General features: G+C 35.9%; 1 protein-coding gene across 3 annotated transcripts; it reads right to left on the bottom strand.

Moving 5' to 3' along the window:
* Positions 1-11,513: 11,513 nt before the first annotated feature.
* Positions 11,514-13,991, bottom strand: LOC131039175 (rust resistance kinase Lr10). 3 transcript variants are annotated; one of them, XM_059216447.1, is made up of 3 exons: positions 13,038-13,991; positions 12,894-12,926; positions 11,514-12,799 (listed from the first exon to the last, which is right to left on the bottom strand). In XM_059216447.1, exons 1-3 carry the CDS (start codon positions 13,780-13,782, stop codon positions 11,658-11,660), a joined length of 1,920 nt encoding a protein of 639 aa, XP_059072430.1. In that variant the 5' UTR covers positions 13,783-13,991; the 3' UTR covers positions 11,514-11,657. The 3 variants fall into 3 exon arrangements, with proteins under 3 accessions (XP_059072430.1, XP_059072431.1, XP_059072432.1); XM_059216448.1 differs by having other exon boundaries at positions 12,894-12,920; XM_059216449.1 differs by lacking the exon at positions 12,894-12,926.
* Positions 13,992-19,497: the final 5,506 nt, after the last annotated feature.

The following is a 19,497-nucleotide window of genomic DNA, read 5'->3' as shown; positions in this document are numbered from 1 at the left end:
CTAAAGAGTTCATGTGAAGTTTGGTTGTTGTTTATAAACATTTGCACATCTTTCACATCGCTAACTACTCCTCTAATCTAGTCAATCTTCCCCATGTCCTTGAGTGCATTGTTCATGGCATACACACAACATGGATTCCACCAAATATGTTTGTAGGTTACCTCAATAAGGTTCCCTACAACTCCACATATGTGTGCTATATTTGTCACTACTTGGACCTTATTTTGTGGCCCAACCTCTTTAATAGCCTCCTGGATGATCTCAAACTGAAAATCAACATCTTTGTGATGCCTGTACAATCAACTACTTTGAGAAAGTATGGGCTCTTTTCACATATAACCATGATGTTGATGAGTGGATGATGGCTAATGTCTGTGTACCCATCCATAACTATGTTGCATCTAAAGTCCACCCAACATCCCTTCATCTTCTCTATCAAAACATTAATCTTGGAATAGTTCTTATCTAATATTGTGGTCCTCAATTTGGTCTCACTTTGTGGAATATATGATGGTTCTCCCTTGACCACCATTGATATCAACTCCTTATAATAAGGAGATTGATTTACATGAAATGGGATTCCATTGGCAAATAAGAACTTAACAATGGCATAATCTATCTCATCCTTCAACCGCACATTCAATAATTTAGCTAGGGGGTTACTTTTCATAATTTTTGTTTCCCCTTACCCTCTCATGATTGGGCAAAAATATTGGAAGTGAATGAAGGTCTTGACATCAGTCCTCTCATCTTTAAAGTCTAAATAGAATCATGTAGTTGTCCTTGCTAAAGCTATGCCCTACCAAACAAAGTACTAGACATTGCAATTTCATTTTCATCAAGAATTCCCCAAAGCTTGATCTCAATTCTATATTCGATGTTCTTAGGATTTTCTAAAAAATGGCATGGATCCACGCATTTTCCTAGAAGAAAAAGAAAGTGTGGATTAACTCTAGTAATGCTACCAAACCATGTAAGACCACAAATATTGCATTGCTACTTCCTTGTGTGACCACCTATCCCCAATGTGACTGGCATTTTTGATGCAAACTATTTTAGAGGAGACCTAAGATCAAAATGACCCTTATCATACTATGCCAATAATTCAGAAGGGCAATTTGTACTAGCTATTGCACTTTCCATGGAACTAGATTAGTCAACAAGATAATCCCCATGGCCATCCCCCTCATCCTTGGTTCATATTCTGAATCATTTCCATAATGAGAATGACTTTATATCCCGTCCTTACTCATGTCATGAGAGCTTCTTGTGACACTACATTTCACAAAATAAAAATAATAAGCACCTAGTTTCAGACTAGTTTAACAAATTTGAAAATAAAAATAAAAAAATTGAAGTTGAATCATGAGATAAAAATGATGAATGATTCCAATGTTACGAAAAATTGGAATGATTCATCATTTTTCCCTCAAGATTCAACAAAAAAAATTATTTTGAAAATGCAACAAATAACCTTTCTTACATGCCTCAAAGATCTCTCCAAAATGCTATTGATTCCTCATTTTATTCTTCTTCTTTCTTATTTTCACGTGAAGGTCTTACACTTGTACTTACTCAACCTATCTCTTTTCACTCCTTCAATCACTCCTTTATGATTTTTCTCTCCTTTTCACCTAGCTGTTAGAAAAAAATTTAAAAAAACACAAATGTGAGAAAAAGAGGATTTGAGGGGTTTTTGTAAATAATAGAGGGCATGGATGGGGACAACATAAAATTTGGATTCCACCCTAACCCTAAAAATGCAACAAAAAATGAATTTTTTAAAAAATCACACTTTTTGACATTTTTTACTAATGATGGGAGATGTCTAGATGTCTTCAAGATTCTTGAAGGATGCCTACATGTCTTGGGCCCACATCAAATTAGGGTTCCACCCTAACCCCAAAAATGAAAAAAAAATATAATTAAAAAAAATTACACATTTTGACATTTTTTATGTATGGTGATGGGAGACACCTAGACATCTTTAAGATGTCTGAGGGATGCCTGCACATCTCGAAGATACCTAGTTGTTTTCCCATATCCAAATATACCAATAACGTACCAGTGGTGGTGGCTGGACAATGGGGCATGCCTTGTCCCCATCCCACGCCTCGTCCCCATCCCCATTCCCTAGAGATGTCCCCATCTCGGAAACATTAGGCTCAAGGGGGAAATGTGGGGGAATGTGTCCCCATGGTTCATTGGTTTTTTCAAAGGCTTTACCTATAAATTTTGAGTGATGCTCGAGACATGCATAAATACTTATATGCCACACCAAGCTATGTTCAAATGGTTATGTAAGCATGGGTAACATCCCCTAAAACAATCTTACAGTTGTCTTTTATATTCACTAACTCTACTCAAATCTAGATGATTCAATAAATAAGATGATTAGGATTGGTATAAGAAATTGAAGTTATGATTATAATGTACAAATAAATATAATGTGGGTGGAAGACAAAGAAAAAATATGTGTTCACTTGATCCTAATGTAAGAGTTACAGATGTTGATTCATATATTAATTCTTCTACCCTTCCACATATAATTTTAGAGCATGTGCATGATGCATCATTCTATGATCTAAACTCTTCTATTCAATTAGAGATGAGTATATATAGAGAAAAGTAGATCAAGGAAATTATATTTATTCAATCATGAGATGAGTATATAAAGAGAAAAGTTGATCAAGGATTATATTTCTTCAATCATCTTAGGTAATAGCATGATTCATCATTCTGTGATGTAAATGCTACCATGAAAGTATAGATGAGTATATAAAGATAAAGGTTTATTAATGATGACATGTTCCTTCGCTCATAAGATGACTATATGATGCAGTCATGGACAAAGCGTCCATGATAGGACTATCCAACTGTGGAGCATACAATCAACACAGTGGAAACAACACAAGAAAACATAGTAAGCAAGAAAATCAAAATATTGGCATTATCAATCATTCACTATAATAAACCAATAAGAGTTTTATAACATGTAACCTCTACGTACATCAATATCTCATATCTCCAATTAAGATCCTTATTTCAAATAAACTAATTCATCCAAAGGATCTTCAATTGAAACTAAATTGAAACAAACTTGTTGAGCCTCAAAACTTTGGCATTAAATTTATAGCTTATTCAACACTTCATAAGTATATTTAAAGCATCTTCGGACATGTAGTGTCATGGTTTAAACACTTCATTGGTGAAGCAACCACCAAGGTTCAAATCCCTATTGAGCCATTGTGCTTGCAAGGCCTTGTGCCTTCGCTGGGCCATTGTGCTCATGGATTTGAACAAGTGAAGCGTGGGGATGAGGTCCCTTGTTTGTGGCCTCACCGGGTCATATCTTCAGGTCAAAAGTGTTCACGTGGAGCTAGAGGGTGTGTCGTGCCAGCATCACCAGTCACGTTAAAAAGTTTACCAGGCATAGTTTTTTTTTTTTTTTTTTAAGTATATTTAAAGCAAAGTTTCTCCTATTTTGGTATTGATTGCACAAATGTTGGTGGCCTAAAAAAAAATTACAACATGGGGTAAGTGCACAAAGATGGTGGTCAAAAAGGGGGGTATAAGTGGACACTTTTTTTTTGAAATCAGGTGAACCTGAACTTGGAGGCAAAATTTGAAAGTCATCCACTCAAGATATGAAGATAATCAAAGAACAAATATTGTAGTACTCTGAATCTAGTTTCCAAACTACTAAACTTTTTCAAAATTGGATAAGATTAAGGGGGTCAAATCCTTTGCGCACGAAAAATAGACCCTGATTTTTTCAAAAAAATATAACATAGTGTCTGACGTGCACATCAAAAAAGTCATAGTTAGATTTAGTATTTTGACAAATCATTTGGCAGAAAGATAGTTAAGAGTGAGCACTAGAAGATGTGTATTTTTTTGTAATTTTTTGTTGAGTATTTTTTTTAAATAACTTTTCCAATTGAGCACATCCTGAAAATTAGGTACCTGTTCGTGCGCGAAGCATAAGTTGCACTAAAAAAATCAAAAATAGAATTTTTTTTTTTTTAAATTGTAAAGAATCAAGTGTACTACAATAATATATAAATTTTTTTAAATTTGGATAGGTATATTAAAAGTTATTAAAAAAATGGTACACGTATGTCTGTGAGAACTATGGAGACACTGGTAAAAGAAATTCAATAATAATATGTTATTGTTGTTCAAATTTTAAAAAAATTATATGGTTAGAAAGCTTAGAAGATGGGTGAAAATATGGTGGCAATTTTAGAAATACCCACTTGATGAAGTGTAAACCTAATGATGACAAAGTCGAGAAACCAAGTTAATAAAATAAAACACGTCAAAAAGGAGGGAAATGGAGGGAAATCAAACTTCTAAACCGTAGCTTTGTCATCCAAGCCTATTTCCAAGCCTAAATAGTCAAAAGCGCGTATGGGGTACCTATGGTATAAAAAGCGTGTATGGGGTAATTATGGTGTAAGAAGCGCGTATGCACTATTTTTACTATAAAAAGTGCGTATGCGCTATTTTTACTATAAATAGCACATACGCGCTTTTAATGTTTAAATTTTGGGAGTGTGTATAGTATGATATTGTATATATAATATGTGTATATACATATAATATATAATTTATATATAATATATAATATTTATATATATGTATATAATAATATATAATATATTAAGTATATATATACACACATATGTGTGTACCTATGTGTATTGTCTCCCTCTCTCCCCCTCTCAAGCATGTACAAGGTGCCTCTCTCTCTCTCTCTCTCTCTCTCTCTCTCTCTCTCTCTCTCTCTCTCTCTCTCTCTCTCTTCCCTTTATCTTCCTCTCCCTCCCTCCCTCCCTCCCTCCCCTCTCTCCCCTCTCTCTTCCTCTCGCTCCAATATATCTTCTTTTTGTTTGCATATATATAAGGTAATAAGAAGATTGACAAGGTGGTCGGTTTTCTCTTTTTTTTAAAAGAAGATAGGACATAAAGTAGAACGTTTGAAGAAAATGAACGTATTGGTTTCTTTGGATTGTGTGGATGTATTGGTTGAATAATATTTATGGTTCGTATGGTGTACTAAGGGGTCATATGGTGTATTATGACCCCTTAGGTGTCGTTATGGGTCATATGGTGTTCTATGATCCCTTAGGACACCATATGACCCCTTAGGACTCCATATGGTGTCGTTATGGGTCATATGGTGTCCTAAAGGGTCATATGGTATTCTATGACCCCTTAGGATACCTTATGATCCCTTACATGTCATTATAGGTCCTATGGTGTGCTAAGGGATCATATAGTCTCCTATGGCCCCTTAGGATACCATTTGACCCCTTAGATGTTGTTAGGGGTCATATTGTGTTCTAAGGGTCATATGGTGTTATATGACCCATTAGGACACCATATGGCATCATTATGTGTCTTATGTTGTTGTATGACCCCTAGGACACCTTATGACCACTTAGGACACTATATGGTGTCATTAGGGGTCATATGGTGTCCTAAGGGGTCATATGGTCTCCTACGACCCCTTAAGACACTATTTGACCCCTTAGGACTCCATATGGTGTCATTATGAGTTGTATGGTGTCCTAAGAGGTCATATAGTGTTTTATGATGCCTTAAGAAACCATTTGGTGTCATTATGGGTTGTATGGTGTGCTAAGGGGTCATATGGTGTCTTATGACCCCTTACGACTCCATATGACCTCTTACATGTTGTTATGGGTCATATGGTGTCCCAACGAGTCATATGGTGCTCTATGATCCCTTAGGACACCATATGATCCCTTAGTACTCCATATGGTGTCGTTATGGGTCGTATGGTGTCCTAAAGGGTCATATGGTATACTATGACCTCTTAGGACACCATATGATCCCTTACGTGTCATTAGAGGTCATATTATTTCCTAAGAGGTCATATGGTGTCCTATGACCCCCTAGGACACCATACGACCCCTTAAGACACCATACGACCCATAACGACATCATATGGTGTCCTAAGGGGTCATAGGATGCCATATGACCCCTGAGAATACCTTTTGACCCTAGAGAGGGAGAGAGGGGAAGGAGAGGGAGGCAATGGGAGAGAGATACACCTAAGAGAGGAGGAGACTAAGATAGAGACTAAGAGGGAGAGACAAGAGATAAATGAGAGAGAGAGAGAGAGAGAGGGGGGGGGGAGGTATAGAGAGATCTAAGAGGTGGATAGAGGGATTGGGAGAGAAAGAGAGACCTAAGAGGTGAAGGGGGAAAGGTGAGAGAGAGAGAGAAAGAGAGGGTGAGAGATAGAGAGAGTTTGAGTGAGAGGGAGGAAGGGGTGGAAGGATATTACAAGAGACTAGAGAGAGAGAGGTGTGAAGAGAGGGAGAGAGTGAGAAAGAGAGTTAATGAGAAAGGGAGAGAGGGAGGGAGAGGGGAGAGGGAGAGAATGAGAGAGACACACCTGAGAGAAGGAGAGAGTGAGATAGAGAGAACGAGGATGAGAGGGAGAGACTTCAGAGATAAAGAAGGAGAGAGAGAGAGATAAAGAGAGAGAGAGAGAGAGAGAGAGAGAGAGAGAGAGAGAGAGAGAGAGACTTAAGTGAAAAATAGAAAGGGAGGTGGGGAGGTAGGGAGTGGGAAAGAGATACACTTGGCAGAGGAGGAGAGTGAGATAAAGAGATAGAGGTAGATAGGGAGAGAGACTTAAGAGAGAAAGAATGGGAGAGAGAGAGAGAGAGAGAGAGAGAGAGAGAGAGAGAGAGAGAGAGAGAGAGAGAGAGAGAGAGAGAGAGAGAGAGAGAATTTATAGAAGAGGAGAGAGAGAGAGATAAAGGTTGATAGCCAGAGATGTGATAGAGAGAAGGAGAGAGACTTGAGAGAAAGAGAAATGGAGCGAGAGGGGGAGAGAGAAAGAGAGTTAGAGGGAAAGAAATACTTGACAAAAGAAGAGAAAGGGAGGGGGAGGGAGGGGGAGAGAATGAGAGAGAGATAGAGACACTTAAGAGAGGGGGAGAGAGTAAGAGAGAGATATTTGAGAGAGGGAGAGAAAGAGAGGGATATATGAAAGAGAGAAAGAGGGTGAGGGAGATGAGAAAGAGACGGAGAGATACCCGAGAGAGGGAAGAAAGTAGAGAGGGAGATGCCTAAGAGACAAAATGGTGGGGTTAAGGAAGAGAGAGGGAGAATGTAGGGAAGAGATGAGAGAGATAATGCTGATATGAGCATGTTGATTACTAAAATTTGACTAAGTCTGAAATTTATAAGAATACTCAAAAAACTAGAATCTGCATTATAACTCTTAGAGATCTGGAACCACTCTCAAACATCCTGACAATATATACATAAAATATACCTTAAAGTATAAGAAAGATACTTAAATGTTATATTTTATGTATATATCCTACTGAAAAACCTAATGGAATGTAAGTGAATTGCATTTTATTGACAGACAGAACCGCGTATGCGGTTTTAGTTTTTAAACCGTGTACGTGGTTAGTATGCTTTAAACTGCGTATGTGGTTAGTATTCTTTAAACCGCGTACGCGGTTAGTATGTTTTAAACCATGCACGTGGTTTATCTTTGGTTAGGCTCGGCAAAACGAGCCTAAACGCATACAAGGTTCTTTAAATTTGAAATACCCCGTGCACGTTTTGGTGTTTTTCATGTTTTTTTTGGGTGTGTCCACTTTTCTGACCACCATCTTTGTGCACTTACCCCATGATTTCAATTAGCTCACACAACCTTATTCTTCTTGGTGTCTCTTTGCACACCTCCCTTATCTACTTAAATGTCGTTGTTGGACCCTAAAAAGGAAAAAAAAATGATCAATATAGTTATAGTGTCACCTATTTAATGATACTCTTGGTCTAGGCACTACTCCTAAAGCATTAATTATTTATAGAACAACCACTACTCATTTATATGTTGGAGCAACCAAGAAAAAACAACAACATCCATCGAATAGTAATTTCACTTTTATAATCAACACTCAAATATTATTTAATCTATTTTATAGGCACTTTCTGAATACATAAAATGACCCACCAATTATTATAGGCCACACTACACACCATCTATTCTTCTATATCATAGCATTATTCCTTCACATGGTTACTTACATTTGAAATACTGTACACTACTCACTCCTATATCTAAGAAAGGTAATGGGTGTTGAGATATTTGTGCTTCATCAATACATGGGAAACTTCCAAAATTAAATTCTTATCATTCATGCTAAAATATTCACCACTTCAACAATCATTGAATCGTATAGCATTTATGGGTGTAGATCACTCATAGCCATTGACGAGAAAAGGGTGCTCTGATACCAAATGACAAAAAAATGGTAAAAACTTGATTAATTTATTTAGAGCATAAAGGAAACATATTTATTCAAGGGAGATAGCAATTATCACTTAGGAATCACATAACTGCACAACTAATGAACAACCATACACACAAATATAATTCATTAACAATTCAATGCTTATTAGATATCTACATGGTAGACATCTTGTTATAGCTGGTAGTGTTGATCATGCATCTCGATTGTATAAGTTCTCTAATTTTGCTCCCATTGAGCATGCAATTTCATTTAATTGTCTTATCTCTCATGCATCAAGAAAATATTAAAAATATAAGGAAATTTCGGTCACTTGAACCGATGTATTCTTTAGTCATCCATAGTGGTTTTTGAGACTTGTTTTGATCCTCCTCCTCCTCTTGCTTATTTAGAGATCAATTTAGTTCAATAATTTTATTGTTCCCTTATATTTTTTATAGAGTGGGTTGAGTACTTACTAGATATTGCAAGTTTATTTTATACATGATCACAGACTCCGAACATTGGAGACAAGATTGAGGATATTCCATTTTTCCTTGATGGCATTTTGAGTTCTTATCATCCCATCTTTAGTGCCTTAAGAGGTTGTTCATCAAATATCTTCATAGTTGTTTTGATTTTCTTTATTTGATTTCATATCTCCTTATTCAAATAGTTGGACCATTGAATAGTCTTCCATGGCACACATCATGATACGTTTTCCTTCCATATCCCTTTATGGAGTTGCTTCTGCCATGGCCATTTGATTTGTTTATTCCTAAGGGGGGAATGTGGTTAGCCACTCTTGTATCTTCATTAACATTCATCCTTGAGCCTTCATATTCAACATTGGAGCTTCTCTTATGGGGGTGATACATCAAATCTCTTGTTTTTCCTCTTATGGGGGGGATCTTGATTGTACTTATGTGACCAATTTATTACTTGGGGGACATCTTGAGTCCTTCATTCTTGTCACATGTACTTTATTTATTCATTTCTTTCTCTCTTTTGGAGAGGATTATTCTCACGCTAGGTTTTTCTCCTTTTCTTTGTTTGTGAGAGTTGCATTGGTTTGTATATGAGTACCTAACTAGGCCTAGTTGTCAGGACTTATTCATGCATACATTTTTTAATCATCATTAGCTCTTTATCTTATCCCTAAGTTAATCTTAAGGGTTGGTGGTGGATTAATTAGGACATTTAACTAATTATTTACTAATTTGATCATTTAATTACTTTTTCACTTAAGCTAAACTTAGGTGCTTTTTTTTTTTATGTCGAATTTTCTTTTCAATCTTTAGTTCTATCTGTAGTTGAGCTTAATTTAGCTCCTACTTTGCATTGATTTAGTTCTCCTAATTTTAGCATTAGTTGTGCAAAAATATTTAATTCTCTGGTTGTTAAAGAGTGTACAATATTTTCTTGATCTCTTTTGTGCCACAAGTGTCTTTCTTGTAGATGATTCTTAGCTTCTATGATTGATTGATATCAACTTCGAAATTGACCAAACCAAAGGTCGACACCTAAACATGCCAACCTTGGTGGACACAGTCAAATTGGGAATTCAAAATATTGTAAAACCAAATAAGATTTAACCACATAAAACCTGAGCTCTACAATAGAGGTTTGGGGGAATTATTTTTTTAATTACATTTAAAGCTTAAAATAACCAATTCTATATTTGACCTATATTTTGATAAAGACCAACAAATAAAAATTTATATAATGCCAAATTTTAATTTTTTCATGGCATTGAGTTGTGCCTTATTCATACTCAACATGTTTGTAACATCTTTTATATGCAATGCTTTACTCCCTTAGTTGTTTCCTACTCCTCTTTTTCTTATATGATCCACAACTCCTCTCATCCACTTGCAATCTAACAAAAAACACAATTGCTTTTGGTAATAGAGTTCACACATCTTTGAACATTATAGGATTTAACTCCTACTTTGATAACACTGGACACAAACTATAAATAAGACAAATGAGAAAACAACTAACGATTTCAAAGTTACATAACAAAAACATAATAAGAAAGGAAGACCAATAAAAAGTTGATCCATAATTTCTAAAAAATTGTTGATAAAAATTAGTAAAAGAATATAAATAAATATAAGCTATTCAACTTAATGGATAGTCATAAAAGATAAAATTTTATGCTAAAAATCAAATATAAAACTATAATGGAACCACTAAACAATCTCAATATTATTATTATTAAAATAATAATATTAATAAATTATTCATCTATTAAATATTATCAATTAAAAAATTCTGAATATTAATAGACCTTATACTATCACCATGTGCAACCGAATCAAAGTTGACAAATTCCAATAATCTAAAATAAAACATTGGAAAATTAAAAATATACATACAATTTTTTACTCGATTAGAGTATGCCTCCTTGTATCATCTCCTAAGAGGAAAAGAGTTATAAAATAGCAATACTCGAACATTGGCTCTCTTAAGGTTGTTCGAGAACAGGGATGGGGATGAGTTACTTACGTGGAATGAGGATGGCTCCTTGCATCATCTCATTTCTAGATGGATGGATGGATAGATTAGAAGTCTTCTCCGGGACTCTATAACATGGATGAAGATTCTTCGGAGGAAGATGACAATGGTGCTTCACGCGGTAGGGAGGAGTTGAAAAGTAATGGAGGATTGCTTACATCATCACCGTTTCCTTCCACCATTTGTACGACTCTGCTCATGTCCTAATTTCGCCATTCTCCTCACCTTCTCTTCATCTTCCACTTCCATGTCGCATCTTATACCTTTTTCTCTCAACCTCTTTTCCAACTCCCCACTCTCTATCATTTTGAACGCCCATTCAGGAAAATACAATTGAATCGAACAACTCACCTGCAACTCAATGTTCTTCATCCTTCCGGTTGTATTCAGTAATACCATTCAAAAAAAAGCTGAGCGCTTACGCGGTCAATACGCGCTCTGTCACCTATTTCAGAATTTTTTTTGTAACTAAACCAGCAACAGTCAAAATGATTGAAATTTTTTAAAGGTGCTGTTATATTAACTATCCAATAGGGCATGCAACCCTAATATAATCTGTTTATTTTTGGCATTGAGGGGTGCACATTCATATAGATTTCGTTTCAATTTCATGTTTTAAGACTACTCTGTTTTTCAAACTCTATTTTTTTTTTTCAAAATGTTCTGTTTTTTCTTTAAAACAATTTTTACAATCTTTGCACATAAAGTAGAAATACATCAAATTTCTATTAATCCTTCTTCATCCTTTCATGTTGTTGCATATACAATCTTTTCTCTACTTTTTTTACTATATTTTAATAATCATTACAGAGACTTCTAAAGTCAATGCATAACTGAAGGGCAGTTTTACACCGTGGAAGAAAATTCTTCGCTAGAAAATGGTAAAACTGCTTGAGACGCAGGGGCTGAGTTGAAAGGCAGGGGAGGATTGCTCACATCATGACCATTTCCTTCCAACATTTGAACCACTCTGCTCATGCTTGGTCGATCTCTGGAGTTGTACTGAATGCACCATAGTCCTACTTTGGCCAGTCTTCTCGCCTTTTCTTCATCTTCCCATTTTATTTCTTCCTTTCCTCTTCCTCTCAACATCATCTCCAGCTGCCCATTCTGCATCAACTTGAATACCCACTCTGGAAGATACAACTGACTGGATCGGTCTGCTTGTAATTCAATATTCTTCCTTCCTCCAACAATCTCCAATAATACCATTCCAAAACTGTAAACGTCTGATTTGCCCGTAACAGGTCCCAAATTTCTATTCCAAACCTCCGGAGCAGCATATCCTGGTGTTCCTCTTGCGGCTGTCATTGATATATGGTCCTCTTTCTTCCCACAGAGTTTAGCCAGACCAAAATCAGCTACTTTTGGTGTGAAATCTTCATCCAGTAATATGTTGTGGGGTTTAATATCAAAATGAATTATACGCCGCTGACAATCTTGGTGTAGATATGCAATTCCGCGGGCAGTACCCAAAGCAATTGAATAAAGCTCTTCTCCGTTTAGAATTCTTCCTTTCTTTTCTCCGACAAATATGAACTTCTCCAGAGACCCATTCACCATGTACTCATATATGAGCGCGCTTCTAAATCCATCAAAACAATATCCCATCAGGCGAACCAGATGAACATGATGGATCCTTCCAATGGTTGCAACTTCATTCATAAACTGAATTTCAATGTGTCTTGACTGATCCAGAATTTTGACAGCAACCAAATTGCCACGGGGAAGTTTTCCTTTATAAACCACACCGAAACCTCCTTCCCCCAATTTATCAGCGAAGTTGTTGGTGATCTTCTTCAGCTGAGAAAAAGAATATCTGGTGGGCATTTCATGAGCATAATCATCAAGGAATTGCTCCACTTTCGTAAGAGAAGGTTCCATGGCCATGCGAAGCTGGAGCTCCTTAGCGGCCGATGATCTCTTGCGACAAAAAACGACAATCAGTATCGCAGCTACGAATAAAACACCGCCTCCAATGGCCGCTCCTGAAATCAGATAGAGGGTTTTGGATCTCAGACGTATGATTGATACTGACATCAGTGAGATATGAAGATTTAGGTTAGAGATAACGGCACTCACCTAGAATAACGGGAGTCTTGGAATTACCTACAACTAAGAAATCAAGGCGATTATTAAGAATGAGTAAATTTAACATCTCTACATTTAGAGTTTGCATATTATCTCCTATAATTCGATATAAAGAAACTGGATTAGAAGCCTTACCACTGGAGCATTGTGAATAGGACATAGCATCGCAGTAGCAGAAAGATGAGCTTATGAGATGAGTGCAGTTTCTGGAATCTGTCTCGCAATGCTTACAATCTCCGCTTGCAAGCCATTCTATAGTGATCCCTTGGTCAATCATCTGAGACAGGAGATATTTTCCCGATGCCCACACTGTTCTATTCAAGGTAATCCTAAAGTCTGATGTACAGTACTGACTCAAGTCTAAAGGACTGCCAGTAAAGTATTGATGTTCATTACACGTTAAATTGCTCAATCCTGGAATCGCACCATACCCATCACCAGTATTGCATGTTTTCCATAGTGTCAAATTTGTGTATCCTCCTACAATATGGAACTGTTCGGCACTCCAGAACTGATCATAGACACTCTCTGATAAAGCGCATTCATCTTGCTCAAATTTCTTGTATAATATCCTCATGCTAGGGTAAGTATTTGGGGAGTAACTGCGGGACTCCAGTATGTAGTATTGGTAGCCCCCAATATTAATTAGAGGCTTCTGAGTTGTATTATCACACTCCACCTGAAGCTTAGGGTCACCGCAGCCGCTGCCCAACTTTCCAAATGGAAAATCCATACTGTAATTCCCACAGCTGAAAACCTCACACACTCCATTACAATGAAAGGCTAAGCATGATAATGAAATTGCGACAAAGAAGAGGAAGCGGCTTAGACGCAGAGTGTGGGGTTGGAGAACAGTCAGATCTATCTGAAGTGCTGCCATATTGATGCTATAGAACTGAAAGGAGGAAGAAGGCAAAATGAGAAGCAAGGGAACATTAAATCTAAGGTAATAACTCCGTTGAAGACTAAAGAAAGTAGTAGGAGAAAGTGCGCAGAAAGAGAGATCAGACAGGACAACAAAGGGGACGGTACTCCGCAATGAAGAATGCTAATTTGGCCTCTTTTACTTGTAAAACTCGATATAGTAAGTGCAGTTTCGTTGTTACTAAGGGCAGGCGCAATGTGATCTTAGTAAAGACGCGGATTTAAAAGACGCTGATTTCCCAACTCTTTCCGCGTTAAGGTTTCGAACGCGGAACATCAAGACGAAGTTAACAACAAGAAAAGTTGTTCAAGACTAAGGAAAGATAGGAGAAAGAGGGTAGAAAGAGAGATCAGACATCACAACATCACGACTATTTCTTGCTGCCATTGAGTTTGACGGACGAGTTAGAATTTTTTTTTTGGTTTAAGATGTATATTAATAAGTTGTATTTTTAATATGCGTTAAAATAAAAATATACCAATCTTATGCCCCTAATTTATGCATCCAAATACATCTAATTTAGTTTTCAATTATTTAATTTTATATATATATACACAAATTTATTTTTAGTTGACAAGACACTTTAATTTTTATATCTTTCTTTTTATTTATTTATAATAATGAAAAGAGTTATATTTTTATATTAAAAAAGAAAAAGAAAAATAGTATTTTATTTTTAATATTGTAATAATTAAAATATGATACATGATTCACATAAAATATGGGTGGAATAGAATCACACTTCCATAAAATTATGCCAAAGTCATAATCATTTAGGACAAGAACAATCAAACAATTAAACTATTAAAAATATATTAACAAAAGGAAAAAGAAATCTCAATTATACACAAAGGACCCCAAACAACTAAAAGTACTAATGGGCTTCCAACTTGCGATGAAGCTATTCCAATCTTTATGATCATCTTGCTAAATAGTAGTAGCATCTAGTTGGGAAACTTTTCATAATTTGACTAACCAACATAGCCACACTAAGAAACAAACAGATGCCCATGTGGTGGTAGAGCCCATCAATGATTTCATGGATATGAAAAACCATGTGGAATCCATGGTAACCATTCTTAGAGCTACGAATATAAGTACATTGATGTTGACATGGCAAAGAAGCACACCCTTATTTATATAAGCATCTTTGTTGAGAAAGGGATGACAAAAATATCAATTAGATAATGGGGTGTTATTCTATTGCTCAATTTAATCTCACAAATGGGAAACCTTAAGATAAATTTTGTTGGATTTAACTTAGATATATAATATAACTTTAGAATATGAACTAGCTTTAGCATACATGAAAATCATCTATCCACAACTAAAATAGTTAAAAAGGTAAGAATTTTTATCTTTTCTAATTGAGAAAAGTATCTACACATAAAACTATACCAAAATTGAGTGTATTTTCCCAAAATTCTATAATAGTCAACCAAATATTAATATTTTTTACAAGAAGGGCTTAGGTATGAATAGTTTGAAAATTTATAAATTTACTACAAAGTAGCATTTGCTCATGGTCAAAAATGGAATACATATGCTTCATATTTTCTAGATGGCCACAATAATGACAATGGAAAGATAGATACAACTCTTAAAAGAACCAAATGTGATTCCATAGGGAGATCTAGTAATGACAACATCAAGAAAAGGGAACTAGCCTAGATTCCACCAAAGTGGACAAGACTTTGAGATTTGCATCATTATGAAGGAGATGACCAAATGCTCCTCACATTAAGCTTGTGAACTATTAGAAAGTGATGAGTAAGCTATTGTGACATGAAACCCACAAACTACATAATTTACTTTAAAGCATCTTTGATTTAACATTTGTTATTTTTGTCAAATCTATGTTTCCTATAGACTTGCTCAAGCAAATTTGTATGCTTTTCCAATGCAAGTTTTTTAAAGATTGACATGGGCTTGACAAGTATCAGCTTGTTGGTTTCTCTTTAAAGAACATTTATCTTAAACCCCTTCTAAATATGGTTTTAAAGCCAAGATATAACACAAAATGGAGATGTAAATTTTGAGAAAAGAAGTTGAAGAGTTCGAGTGCTCAGATTTAGAAGTCCAAAGCAAAGGCTAATTGTCAAATTTTGGCATAAAAATTCTTCATTATAAGATACTAATTTGAGACACATTGAAATGTTTAAAGATACAACCATATCTAGTGCTTTTCTAGCCCAAACTGTTAGAAAAATCTAGCATATGTAGTGCTTTTATAGCTCAATTATTTTTAATTTCTTTTCTTCTTATGTGATCCACAACTCCTGTTATCAATCTAAAATTTTACAAACTTACAAATGATCTTTGTTATAAAGTTCACACATCTCTCACTCGCAATAGTCAATCCCTAGTCTAATAACACTAGACACAAACTATAGAAAGGTCAAATGAACAATCAACTAACAATTTTTTAGAGTTAATGTAGACACATAAAATTGACCGCTATCATATGGTCAATTTATAATCCCTCTTCTCGTCATCTCTATTAATTAAATAATTAATTATCCTTTCATCCATCCATTCTTGCAATCTCTACAAATTAAATAATTTATTATTATTTAATTAATTATCCTTTCTTGCATTTTTTCCTCAGTCCTAACCTAAGGTAAATGATTACATTTAATTATTTACCATTACACTTATTTGCTCTATAATTTAAATAGATCTCTTTTATTAATTAATTTATTTGATTCCCTTCACATGTCACATCATTCAACTTTTCGCACTTTCCTCTAATCTTAATCTTAATCACTTAACTAAAACTCTCATAATCATTTGCACATTTTTATCCCCTTGAATTAAGGAGGGGCCAACTTCATTTCACTACCCTCCAATTCCACTCAACCTTAAATGTTTTCCTCTTTTGAGAAGGAACCCCACATGGGTATTGTCCTCCAAAATACTCTTTAATTTATTTATTCCTCTCATCCCATACCTATGGAGTGAGAGGACAAGACAAAAAAATGACACTATGAAAAGATCGATTCCTTACACTCCAAGGGTACAATCTCTCTCTCAAGATCTCTCATCTCATGGATTGAAAGGACCTAATCTCCCTCAACCATTTACCTTCATCTTTACATCCTATCACTCCATTCATTTTTTTATTATTGGTAAATAGGATTATATTTTATTAATCATGAAAAAATATACATCATCTAGTTTTCAAAAAAATATGTCGAAAGTTATACGCATTATCAACAGTGCCAGAATCCTTTAAACCTGCAGTATCTTATCATTCAAACACTACCGTCCCCTTCACATAATTCCCAATTTCAATTCTAAAAAATAAAAATAAAAAGAAGAGAAAAAAAGATTTTTAGAAACAACTCCATTTCACGGAGAAAAGAAAATCTCCTTGCCTTTCCTGCTGGAAGCCTCGGTTTGATTTGTTTCTTCATCTTCGTCCTCGATGTCGTTGGTGTACACCTCGAGGGGAAATCCAATCCATTTTGTACGCTTGGTCTATCTTTTTCTCTCCTTCCTTGGCCGGCCTCTCTTACGCTTGGTTGGTGTAGAGCTTCTTGAATGGGAGGACTTGGATTCACTACATTCCCACTTCGACATCTTCATCCTCAATTCTTTCTTCTCCCACGACGTCAAAAATTCCTTCATGCCATGTAAACTAATTTGTGCAACAGGACGTCTTGCCTCCTTGTTACAACTAGCACTCCAAAAGAAGTGTGGGCTCAATGAGTATTTGAAGTAGCTTGCATACAACCATGTACCATTCGGGAACACAAAATCCGCACCATCTTTGGTCATGCGAAGGAAACTATCTAGGCTGCCACACCATTCTTCTCTTACGCATCCTTAGATTAACCATTCGGCCTGTTCTTTGCTTTCTAGTTCCAGACACCAAGCGGCGAACATGGAGGCAACTTCAACGTTCGTCCGATACTTAAATTCCCCCCACAAATAGACATCATCTAACACAATCTTCACCCACATGAGAAATGTGTGTTTTTCAAAGAGGAAGATGTTGGTCAGTCTCTCGTCCAAAATCGGCCCCCAAAACGCCATCATAGGCTGCGATGCGAAGTTTGGCTCCATGCTTTCCTGCTTCTCTATCTGTTTGGAAAGGCTTTGTCTATGGTGAGAAAAAACTCATTGACACCTACACAAATTAGCTTCTTGTTGTAATTACCCAAGAAGCTATCCTCACCAACTTCATGAACAATCGAGGTCATTTACTGCATTGATTCCTCGATGCGAGTTGAAGTTAATGAGGGAGACGTTGTCTTCCCTCACATGTGCAGGTAGGTGGATTTTGCCGCCTTTTATTTACCTTGCCACCCTGTTTGAAAATTGTCACCATTTCCATGCCATAGTTAGATGGCATCGTATCAACACGCATCCAAGTTGGCCATCCTTTCGTCCTTCCCATTAATGTCATCTTCTCACTCGAATTTTCATGGAATACTTACCATTTGAGAGCCTAACTATTGGGAGCAAGTATTTCCCATTTGACTTTTCCAACTTGGAGTTTAAATGCTCGGTTGGCACAATCATTCGCTTCTTGATTCCTTACTCTTAGAGTATGTGATATTTTGAAATTTTGGAAATCATTAAGGACTATTCATATCCACTTAACCTCCTTGTCAATCCTCCAATTCTGGATTTCATCATGGATTAGAACCTACGTTATGACTTGAGAATCTCTATCCAGATGAATCCTCTCCACCCCTACTCATTTTCGTAGTTGAATTGCCAGTGAAGCGACTTTAACTTCTGCTTAATTGTTAGTGCTTTGAGATAGACGTTGTGCGCATCTATCTTGCTATGTGACTATTTCTCCAGTAGAAAATAAAGTAATGAAATAACCCCTTTAGAATGAAAAAGGGAGATAAAAATAAATGATATTATAATCCTTGGTTCAAAGAAGGATTAATAAAGAATATTTTTTAAAAACTCTCTTAAAAGAGAGGAATAATTATTATTATTGGAGAATAATTAAACTTGACCTTTTCAAAAGGGTGTGATTGTTTGTAATCCACTCCTTAAAAGGTTATATAAGTCATTTATGTGAGACTTGGAAGACGGCATGGAGATCACTCAAGGAAGAAGACGAAGGTGGCTTGGTGGGCTATGGGTATGGGAGGAAATATAGGAATTCAGAAGGAACAAAGGAATGAAGGTTAAGGTCACTGGTTGGCATGGGCATTGGAGAAGGGGCACACAACGTATGTCCAACTCGGGGTATGATATACACTCAGGAGTGCCCTGGCTAGGGCTGTGTTTATTTCATGCCGCAAAGGCATGCGAGGTTCTGTGTAAGAACCTGTCCTCTTGGAGTGCTTAATTGTCGTAAAAGAGCCTAGACCTGTGACTATTCCTTTGAATTGTAGATAATATGGTTGGTTTTGTGTAAGAACCGATTTCCTCCATGGGGTGCCATAGCCATAAAGGACCCAAGACCACTAGAATCTTCTTGGAGTGAGAATGACTATTCCAAGTACTCAAGATTAAGATAAGTATTGGAAAACCTTGATGCTATAAAATATTGAGAATTCTTTATATATGATTTGCCAATATTATGGTTGAATTAAGTGGTTATGTTATTCTATTTATTGTGTTGTTAATTTACTTTGTAATTATTATCATTTACATATAATTTAATGATATTTACCTTTAATTAATGAACTTCACATTAAA

This window comes from Cryptomeria japonica, chromosome 2, assembly GCF_030272615.1.
Source record: "Cryptomeria japonica chromosome 2, Sugi_1.0, whole genome shotgun sequence".
NCBI lineage: Eukaryota > Viridiplantae > Streptophyta > Pinopsida > Cupressales > Cupressaceae > Cryptomeria > Cryptomeria japonica.
Note: the sequence above shows the minus strand (reverse complement) of the source record. Positions and strands in the feature narration are given on the sequence as shown.